General features: G+C 52.7%; 1 protein-coding gene across 1 annotated transcript; it reads left to right on the plus strand.

The window, feature by feature from the left end:
• Positions 1-441: 441 nt before the first annotated feature.
• Positions 442-10360, plus strand: ANAPC2 (anaphase promoting complex subunit 2; the record flags this gene model as incomplete). Its single annotated transcript, XM_010088187.1, has 12 exons — positions 442-1064; positions 1581-1713; positions 3935-4109; positions 4251-4370; positions 4876-4993; positions 5075-5256; positions 5387-5528; positions 6108-6183; positions 6763-6966; positions 8641-8770; positions 9103-9338; positions 10049-10360. Coding segments are annotated over 12 exons (2352 nt in total), but the record flags the coding sequence as incomplete, so codon positions are not given.
• Between the last annotated feature and the right edge of the window lie 384 nt (positions 10361-10744).

Here is a 10744-nt window from a genome sequence, read left to right on the forward strand (position 1 = left end):
CCCAGCAGGACAGCGGTGGCCAGGGTCTGGGTGCTGGGTCTGGGGGTGCCACTTGGCATCCTGCTGTGGGCTCAGACCCCTGCGGCTCTCCCCGGAGGGATGGTGTCTGACTGGAGCTGGCTGAGCGTCCCGGTTCTTTGGGACGAGCGGTCTGTTCTGCCACAGGTCCTCCTGGAGCTGACAGAGATGAGATGTGAGGAAGAAATGTTTTCCTGTGCGGGGGGTGAGGCAGTGGCCCAGGTTGCCCAGCGAAGCTGTGGATGCCCCATCCCTGGAGGGGTTCAAGGCCAGGCTGGATGAGGCTTTGGGCAACCTGGGCTAGTGGGAGGTGTCCCTGCCCATGGCAGGGGGTGGCACTGGATGGGCTTTAAGGTCCCTTCCAACCCAAACCAGTCTGTGATCTTTTCGCACACCTAACTTGGTATCCTCTCTGTTTTCCAGGCAGCCCCGCGGTCTGATGCTGTGGGGCCGCTGAAGGATGCTGAGCTGCGGGCCGCCCTGGACGTGCTGCGCTGTTACGACTTGCACTCGGTGGTGGAGGAGTGGTTCATCGAAGTGCTGCAGACAGACCTTCAGGCAAATATAGCTCCCGAGTTCTGGAACTGCATTGGCCAGTATGAAAACACAGCTGACGAGCCCCAGTGCTCCGCACTCCTTCTGGACGCATTTTGTCTCCTCAAGTGCCGCCTGGACCCCTACCTGAACAGCCTGGAGCTTCTCGAGAGATGGACCAAGGCGGGCTTGCTGCTGGGGACAGGCGCTCAGATGCTGCAAGAAAAGGTCTACACCATGTTCAAAGCCATCCTTTTCTTCTCCACGACCAAGTCCTTCCAGGAGATGATCCAGCAGTTCTACAGCCGCACTTTCAGGATATACATGCGGCAGTGGAAGAAAGGAGAAGACGGAAGGAACGAGAGTGAGAGCAGCATGAGCGAGACGGAGCAGGAGAGCGATACGGAGGAGGGCGGAGGAGAGGGCCCGCTGTGTGTGGGCTGCAGCAGCAAGAGAGAGCAGTGCTGGTGCCCCAAAGCCATGGAGCAGTTCCAGCAGCTCAACGACATTCTGTACGTAGGTTACAGGGTGGTGGCTGTCACTTGGAACAAGCAGAAGGTTGGGATGGGGAGGAGCAGCAGGTTTGGGTGGTATCTGAAAGCAGGAGGAGTTACGCGTGAGGTCGGGCTGTATCATAGCAGTGGACAGAACTTGGCAGAGGGGTTTTGCAGCTGGCTGTCAGCTGGTGGTTGAACTAGAGCTGGTTTTTAGACAGAAAGTTCCTCTCCCTGCATAAGAGAATATCTTCCTCTAGTTCTAAGGCCTTCTGTCCACAAGGATGCAAGCTCTTCTAAATGAAAAAGCTTTTGATGGCTAGAAAATAATGTTTCCAAGGAAGATGGGATAGAAACAGCATCATGTGTTATATATGTAGTGCATCTGTGTGGCTATTGGAGCATTTAAACTAAGAGCTACGCCTGCCTTTGTGGAGCATATTGGGGGAAGGTGCCTCCAGGTAGTGAGATTTTCTTTATTTGCTTGTACCTTTGCTTCCGTACGCTCTGAACCGTCCCTGTCTGTGTCTGTAGCCGCCGGCTGAATTTGCTGGAGAGAGTAAGTGCCGATGCTGTCACCACCATCTTGCACCGGATGATAGAGGAGCGGATGGAGCAGCGATGCCGGGGGGAGTACGAGCACTCCTTCCTGAACGAGTTCCAGGAGGTAAGGGACGCGTGCGGCCAGCGGGGCCCTTCTTTTGGAGACATGCAGCTGCTCCTGTTACTGCTTTAGCAGCTCAGGCTAAAAGCGATTCCACCTGAAAACACCTGGTCCTGGGCTGGGACACCCCCACCCCTGGCAGAAGAGGTGGTTAACGCTCCCCATTTTGATTTCGTGCTGGAGGGGAAGGTTTGCTCTGACCAGTGCGTAACAGACCATTGTATTCCACCTGTTGATGTCTGTAGTAATGAGGGAATTGCTGTGGTTCCATTTTACAAGCTACAAGAATGTGTAGTGCCACCTAGACTGCAGAGGACCCTCCCTCTGCGTAGGTGGGCCCATAATTAGAATTTGTGTGGCTGTTTTCTGTCCTCTTTCCAATTTTCCAGCACCGCTTTAAAATAGGAAGCGAGGGTGGGAGAGGATACTCTAGTATTGATCTCACCAGTGGGCCATAAACAGAATTAAAATCCTTCCTTGCAGCTACCCAGTTGTTTGCTGCTACCTTAAACTGAGTTTGTGTTGGGCTGTTTAGCCAGTATGACCTTAAAATAAAACTTTCCAGGTTATGGCTCCTCCAGGGTGCAGTCCTGGCTCTGCAGGCTTGCCCTGCGCTCTTTGCTCCTCGATGCACGACCTTGCCTTCGCCTGTGCTGGAGAAAAAGGCGTGAAATTGGGTTGCCATGCAAACCAGACTGCGGGTTGCCCCGGTTTCCTTGCTGTTAGCCATGCCAGCTGGTTTTGTCGTCTGCAAACATCAGCAGTCATTTTATATTTATTTCCTTCTAGTTACTGTGCAACACTTTCTTTATTGGCCCTAGTGTGAAATCCTTTTGGGTGACCTGGGGATTGTTTAAGGACATTGGAAGGGCACCAGAGAAAAATGCAGCTGCGTTCCGCCTGTGGGACGTTGCAGAAGGTCCCCTTGCCTCCGTCCTCTTCAGAAAGGCCAGTGGGTTTGGCCACAGAATATCGGAGCATGTCAGAATTAGGAAGAGATCATTTAAAGAAAAAAAGCGCAAGCCTGGCAACCTAAAGGTGAAATAGCAAAAGTCTGAGAAACAGCTTGCTAAAAGCACAAGTGCTGAGAACAAACCCCCTTTCGGACACCGCAGCAGGCTGGGGCACCAGCTGATAATCTGGCTGCAACAGGAGCACCCAGAGCAGATAAAATCATGGGGAAGAAAGGGTTGGTTTGGTAATAATTGTATTCCTTAAAACTGAGTTGCTTTGCATCAGTTATAGTCCTTTCCTTTTGTCCTTTCAGAGAATTCTTTATCACCTTTCCCTAGTTTTGCCCAGTTTGGTGTCCAGGTGCTCTGTAGTTCTCGGGTTCATCCTGCCTTGTAATTAGCAGAACTTGGGCATTTCTTCAGTGTTTCCTCAGTTGGGTAGATAACTAAAAGTTCACATTATCAGACCAGATCTGGACTGAGCATTTTTGTTTCAGGCTGTCCAAATCCAGTTATCCAGAAAGATTAATATTTACTAGCTATTAATACTCAAATATTATCCCAGGAGGTGCTACACGTTTGCCACCTTAAAAGGAAAAATAAAATTAAAATAGCATTTATTTTTAATATCTGGATATTGTAGCTGAGTACATTTGAAATTTAACAATTACACATTTCTCTGTAGAAAAATAAATCTGAAATATAAAAAAATCAACCTTCTGATGCTCTCTGATCAGGCTGTAGGATTTTATTATTAAGTGATGAAGCTGGTATTTGAGGCCTTGGTCTCAGGTGCCTGGGTTTTGTTGCTGAGGGGATGTCTGAGAGTCCTTGGGATGGCTTGCTTGCTCTTCATTGATTTCAGGAATCCTAGAAAATCTGGGCCAAGGACGGTGTGATGGGCAATTTGCTCATATTCTCACAAAGAGAATAGTTCTGCAAGCATAGAATGGAATGGAATTCTGCAAGTTTTTGCTATACCCTGTCCTTTTTGGAGCGCCAGTCCTCAGTCACCCCTTATCTTCTCATGCACAGCTGCACAGTCAACATCCTGTGTCTTTAGTTAAAGTTCATATTCTCTCAGCTGGGCTTTCCCCAGCTGTGACCTGGGCCAGGGGGTGTTTGGAGGGCAGCTGGAGGTAACGCTTCCTTGGCGAGCTGCCCATTCCTGTGTGCTGCGGTGGCTGCCTGCTGGTGGGTTAAGTGTGGGACGTGGCTGTGCACCCAGCTGTGGAGTTCCCCATCTCTGTGCTCTCCCTCTCCTTCTGCAGTGGATTGAGAAAGTGATAAGCTGGCTCAGCAGGGTTTTTCTACAAGAAGGTCCCTTGGCGCGCTCCTCTCCAGAAGCCAGCAGCACCTTGAAGCGCTGGCGGTGCCACGTCCAAAGGTTCTTCTACCGCATCTACGCCAGCATGCGCATCGAGGAGCTCTTCACCATTATTCGAGGTAGGTGTGACCCCATTGGTGTTTGCTCACTCTTGGACTTGGGTGAATGACAGGTCTGTCTTCATCGCCTGATGCACACGCTGTCTCCTCTTGCCTTCCCGCGGAGCGTGGGGCTGTTTCTAATCACTGCTTGGTTTGCAGATTTCCCAGAGTCAAAGCCTGCTGTGGAGGACCTCAAGTTCTGCCTGGAAAGGACAAACCAGAGGCAGCAGCTGCTCAGCTCTCTGAAAAGTGCTCTGGAAATGCGACTTTTGCATCCTGGTGGGTTTTACATCCCTGCGTGTGTCATAGAATGGGCATGAGTGGAGATCTGCTGGGGGCCATCATCTGATTTTGTGTTTGAGGAGCGAGAGGCAGTCAGACTGTGCACATTGCATTTTCTTCCATGTTCCATTGTGTGTGTGCAGCAGTAGCTGGTTGTATCCCAGCCCCTTTGCCTCATTTTTACGATCTGGTGAGGAGCTGAGCGAGCAGTTTAGCTCTGGCCCAGGTGGGTAAAGGCTTCTTTGCTGTGTGTGGTCTGAGCTCCTCGTGCACAGTCAGGGCTCAGCTGGTTTACGGTTGTCTCTGAGCCTGTGTTCATGGTTGGAACTGGTTTCTCAGACATACAGATCCAATCTCTCCCTCTGGCTGGGGCAGCAGGGCAGCAAGCCCTTTGCTTCCAGCTTCATAGATCAAACAGAGGGCTTGGAGCATCCCAGCTCCTTGCATCCAGGCTTTTAGTCTCGTCTTGGGGACTCTGACCCCCTCTGCCCCTCTCCCGTAGGAGTCAACACAACCGACATCATCACCTTGTACATCTCGGCCATCAAGGCCTTGCGGGAGCTGGACCCCTCCATGGTTATCCTGGAGGTTGCCTGTGAGCCCATCAGGAAGTATCTGAGGTAAGGGGCTTGTGGGGCAGCCTCACGCATCCCCTCTCCTCCCCTTCCCTTCACTTGTGCTGTTTCTCTGCCCGTTGGCAGGACTCGGGAGGACACGGTGCGGCAGATCGTGGCTGGTCTCACAGGGGATGCTGAGGGCTCTGGTGATCTTGCCAACGAGCTCTCGAAAGCTGACCCGGTGACCCTGGAGAACGGCCAGGAGAGTGACGATGACATCTCGGAACCAGAGGACTGGGTTCCTGACCCAGTTGATGCAGATCCAGGTTAGATGCCAAGCCCAGAAGCTGTTTTCCCCAGGGGGCTGCAAGGCTGGAGCCGCTCCTCTGCCAGTCCTGAGCTGGGCTGGGGCAGGTCTCTGTTAATCTCACACTGTCGTCTGCTGGATTTCTCTAGGAAAATCAAGTTCCAAGCGCCGGTCCTCAGACATCATCAGCCTGCTGGTGAGCATCTATGGCAGCAAGGACCTGTTCATCAATGAGTACCGCGCACTGCTGGCTGACCGGCTGCTACATCAGTTCAACTATAGCGCCGAGAGGTGAGCTCCAGGTGCCCACGCCCAGGGCTGTCCAGGTAAAAAACACCTGGTAAAGGTGTGCTTGAATAGTTGTTTGGTTGTTTCTGGAGCCAGGAATGTCTTTGGCCATTTCTCTGCAGCTTTGGGTTTGCATCTAGAATTTCATGCCCTCATGTCTTCTTGGGCTGCTTCCTGCTCCGTCATGCCTTTGGCTTGCACTGCTAGGGCAGCATGGAGGAAACTGGAGGCACCAACACCCTTTTAACTCCATCCCGTGTGGAAACCACATCTGGGATGAGCAGTATCATGCGAGTGGCTTGCAAATGCTGAGGTTGCACTGTGCCATCAAGGCTGATGGCTAGGTGCTGTGCTCGTCCAAGTGAAAGGGGTGGGAAGGTCTTCAAAAAGCTGCTTCCAGAGGAAGGGACTGTTCCTCCAGTAGATGCTGGGAGGCATCCTGTTCAGATAACACACCTGGCCAGTATTCCTAGGAAGAGCTCCCCTGTGCCAGGGACTGGCTTTTTGGCTCTGTTGCAAGGGGTAGAGGCCAAGCTGGGCTACTCTGAGGGACCCGTGTCTGATCTGTTGTTTCTCTGTCAGGGAAATCCGCAACGTGGAGCTGCTGAAGCTGCGGTTTGGTGAAGCTCAGATGCATTATTGTGAAGTCATGTTAAAAGTAACTTTTCATTTTAATTCCAGTCCTGGGTGTTTGAGCTCATTGGGGAAGAGGGGGGCCTTGAGGAGTGATCCAAAAAGGGTCTTTTAGGAAAGTGGGGTTCCCAAAATCTCAGCGAGGGAGCTGGTTTGTGACAGGCAGACATGCATTCCAAATCATGTCTGCTCCGTAAGCCCTGCGGGTTGGGTTATTGACTCTGGGGGATGGTTGCTCTGGTGCTGTTGTCTCTCTTGCCCTGCCTGCATCCAGTATTCTGGCTGTTGAAGAGCTGCGCTCTTCCAGCTCCTCTAGGGTTGGATCTCTGGAGTTTAATTCACTTGGAGCACTGTGGGAAGAAGACAAGTTTGGAGGGACTCCAGTGCAGGCTGGTCTTGAGCCATAAGCCCTTCCCCAACCTCCCCACAAATGTTTCTGAGTATGTAGCAGACTTCTAGTAGACACCCATGATCATGTCCTTTCCAATGTCCCGGTTGTCACTTGGATACCGCGCTAGTCACCTTATTTGAGCTTCTCGTTTACTAAGGGTTAGCACTGTCTGGGAAGAGAAGGAGCTGCCCTGGCTTCCTCTGCCTTTTCCAGGATATGGCTGACTCGCGACGCATTAATGCCAACATTCGTGATGAGGAGGAAAAGCTCCCAGAGGAGGAGAAGCCGCCCTTCAGCCTTGTTGCCGTTATCCTGTCGAGTGAGTTCTGGCCACCGCTGAAAGAGGAGAAGCTGGAGCTTCCGGAGCAGGTCAAGGAAGCCATGGAAGCCTATTCCAAGAAGTACGAGAAATTAAAGGTGAGACAACCTTAACCCTCCTTAAAAAAAGGTGTGTGCTGTTCAGACTTTGTTATATAGCATGGTTTTTGCAAAGTCCCCTTTAACATTCCCTAAATTTTAGCTGCTAGTGCACCCACGCTATTACAGTGAATTCCCAAAGTCCTTCAGCTTCAGGGGTCAGAAGCTGCGCTGGTTTAGCTATTGCTGACAGAAAGGTTTATCTCTTAATGGGGTGCCTGGGTCGTTGCAGTGGTTGCAGTCAGGGAAGAAAGTTTTCTAAAGTATGCCAGTGTTTGTGAGTTAAGTGGATGCTGAGGTGGAAGCTCTTAAGTCTGGTCTAAGCTTGTTGGCCTAGGTTCTGTATCAGTAAGAGTGAAATCCTGTCCCTGTTGAGCCTCTCTCCTTCAGTGCTCTGGCCCTCTCCTCCACTGCTTGTCCTCTTGAAAAGCAGCTCTTTTACCATGGTCTCCTTTGAAGATCCACTGTTAGTCTGGAGTGAGGTGAATGTTGCTTCCTCCTCTGCCTGTGGTCTCTCCTGGCTTGTTCATTCGTTTCTGGAGGGTCCCTGAACTCCATGTTTGCCCGTTTAGGTGCAAGCGTTTTTGGTCAGTTTGACTGTGGCTCACGCAAAGAATGAATCCATGCCTTTGTGAACAGCATGGAAGGGTGGAAGAGAGGCATACAGAGCAAATATAGGCAACCATGCAGGATTCTTCTGTTCCCCAGGCACTTGATTGTGGCAGTGAGTCAAATAGAGGAGGCAGAGGTGCACCTTGCTCTGCACAGACATTCGGGTTGGAAGCAGGAGCTGGAAGCAGAAGAATGGTGTGGAAGTCAAGGAGACATCTAGGTCCCTTCCAGAGCTGTGGTCTTGGCTTTCTCCTCATGCAGCTTCTTCCTGGTGAGGTGCAGAGCACACATCTGGAGCATGGACAATTCAGATCCCACTGTCATGCCAGCAGTGTCTGTGTGCACATGCGGATGGTTTTTTGAAGCCAGCTTGAACACACTTTGGTGTCTAATGCGGATGTTCCTTTCTGCCTGTCCCTTTGACTCCACTTCAGGCTTGGTTTTCGCTGTCCTTTCTTGAACTTGTTGTTATGCACCAGCTGGTACATGCCATGAGGCCAGGAAGCTCATAGCTCTAGATCCTGTCTCTTCTGCTGTAGCTGCGTGTCAGATGAGGGCACCAGCTGATTTCTGTACATGTGAAAAGTCAGGAGAGGATGCAGGAGGGGATGCAAGCAGGGAGCAGCCTCCTTGAGCATCCTCAGGCTTCAAAGCAAGCAGTGCTCTTTTCACACCAGTATCAGAAGAGATTGTTTCTCCTCTGAGGAAATCCTGCCCCAGATGAGCGTTTATTTTCCAGTAGGAGTTTGTCCTGAGTGGCCCAGTTGGTCTTCCAGTGTCTCCTCAACCTGTGCTCACCCCACTAGAGAGCTGAGGGACTGGCTTGCAGGCAGGAGAGGGGCGTTGGTCTTGGGCAGGGGCTGGGCAGCAACTTGTGCCAAGGAGGGTGTTTCCCATAAGGGGGTAGGGAACAGTTGGGTGGTGGCAGTGAGGGCGGCTCAGGAGGAGGGGAGCAGCGCTGGTGTCCGTCAGAGGTGTACAGGAGGGGCGTTTGCAGCAATGCAGCACTTGGGGGTTCCTGTTAGAGGATCCTCTGTGACTGGCTGCTTCCCCCTTCTCCAGGCCATGAGGACCCTGAACTGGAAGTACCACCTGGGGCTGGTGAGCCTGGACGTGGAGCTGGCCGATCGCACCCTCTCCCTGTCTGTCTCTCCTGTGCACGCTGCCATCATCCTGCACTTCCAGACCAAGAGTGAGTGCCGCGGTCGGCTCGGCGTTCCCACCTGTGGCTGTGGGTGGGAGGCCACGTTGCTAGGGTGGCTGCAGGCTCTGAGAGCTCTGACAGCAGGACCAAGACCTGGTTCACGGGCTTGGATCTACAGCAGGGCTGAGGCAGGTCTCTAGTTCTAGGAGACAGCACCCAGCAGGGACACAGCTCAGCACCCACGCTGCTTCCCAGCGGTCGCTGCATGCGGCTGCTTGTTCTGGAAGGCTCCCAGCCTTCCTCATCCTCTTACTGTGTCCTGGCACGCTGGAGGAGGGCAGGTGTCTCGTTCTCTCCTCTGATACCCGTGGTCTCTGCAGGTACATGGACGCTAACGGAGCTGAGCGAAGTGCTGAAGGTGCCTGTGACATCGCTGAAGCGTAAGATGACGCTGTGGCTGCAGCAGGGTGTCCTGCGTGAAGAGCCCCCAGGCACCTTCACGGTGATTGAGGAGGAGCAGAAGGACCAGGTGGAGAAGGTCGTTCTGATCGACAGCGACGAGGAGGGGGACTCGGCCATGGCGTCGCAGGCTGACCAGAAAGAGGAAGAGCTGCAGGTACCCGGCTGTGTGTCCCAGCTGCTTGTGCAGCCGGCAGGATGATTCCAACATCCCGTGCTTTTGGCTTTGGGGAGTCTGATTAAGATGATAGATCAAATTTCACTTTGGATTTGCATTTTCCATTGCGAGTGGCTCACTCCAGCATGAGGGTTTTCTGAAGTGGATATCTCTTTGGTTAATGCTCACTGGGGCTGGGTCACAGCCTTGCCTCCAGAAAAACACCCTGCTGCTGAGCCAGGCAACCATTGGGAAATCTCCAAATGTGTATGTTGAGTTTAAAACCAGAAAAAGTCTGAGACATGATTTAATATTTGAAAATAGTCATAACCCAGGCAGCAGTTTTTGGCGCCTAGACTGCCAAAAGGGTTTACCCAGCACTAACCGCTTTGCCTTCCCTGGGTTGTGGTTCCTGGACGCTTCCAGCACTTTTCCAACCCGTGTGTGTGCCACTGTGCAGCACAGAAGTGTCATACTGGTGTTTATCCACTGAGGGTCATGTGCGTACTGCACGTCGGATCCTGCTGTCTAGCTGTGTCCCCACACCTGAGGCTGTTCCTGGATATTTTGTGTTTAATGACCACATGTTCGTGGCTGAGAGCAGAGCTCACTGCCAGCCGCAGCCCTGCGCTGTGTTTGGGATGTGGTATATTTTCTTCACGGTGTAGCTGTGGTGTGATGTACTGTTGCCTGCGTGTCCCCCTCTGCAGCTGTTCTGGACGTACATCCAGGCCATGCTGACCAACCTGGAGAGCCTGTCCCTGGAGAGGATCCACAACATGCTGAAGATGTTTGTGATGACAGGCCCAGTGGTTACAGAAATCGACACGCAAGAGCTGCAGGGTTTCCTCCAGAAAAAGGTCCGGGACCAGCAACTTATCTACTCTGGAGGCGTCTATCGCCTGCCCAAGAACTGCAACTAGCCCGTGAGCTCTCCCCTGTGTCTCCCGTCTGTGTCTGTGCTCGGCCCCGGTGCCGCCCAGCTCTCTGCATCCCGCTGGGTAGTTTCTGTGCTCTGGGGGTTTGCTGCTCCCCCTTCCCAAGGGGTGTCCTTTTCCCCATGGAGACAGCTCGGCAGCAGCCTGGGCTGAGCACCCCACAACTCCTGGGACTGGGTGCTTTTCCTCCCGTCCGTGGGTGTCTGTGCCCACTTCCCTGGTTAATAAAGAACAGCGGGCTCTTTTCAGATGGTCCCAACTCTTTTCTTCCTTTCAGCAGAGCACTCTTGGCACCAGCCCTCCCACACTGAAAGGGAGGCAGGAAACTTGCCAGCCTGCCGGGCTCCTTTTCCCTTTCTCTGGGTCTCCGTGCAGCCCTGGGAGGTTTTGGGAGGGGGGCTGTTGGCTCCAGTTGCTGTCTGGGTCTCTCTGTGTGGCTGCAGCAGAGTCTCGCAGCCGGCTGTGATG

The sequence above is a fragment of the Pterocles gutturalis genome, unplaced genomic scaffold (genome assembly GCF_000699245.1).
Source record: "Pterocles gutturalis isolate BGI_N339 unplaced genomic scaffold, ASM69924v1 scaffold17751, whole genome shotgun sequence".
Classification (NCBI taxonomy): domain Eukaryota; kingdom Metazoa; phylum Chordata; class Aves; order Pterocliformes; family Pteroclidae; genus Pterocles; species Pterocles gutturalis.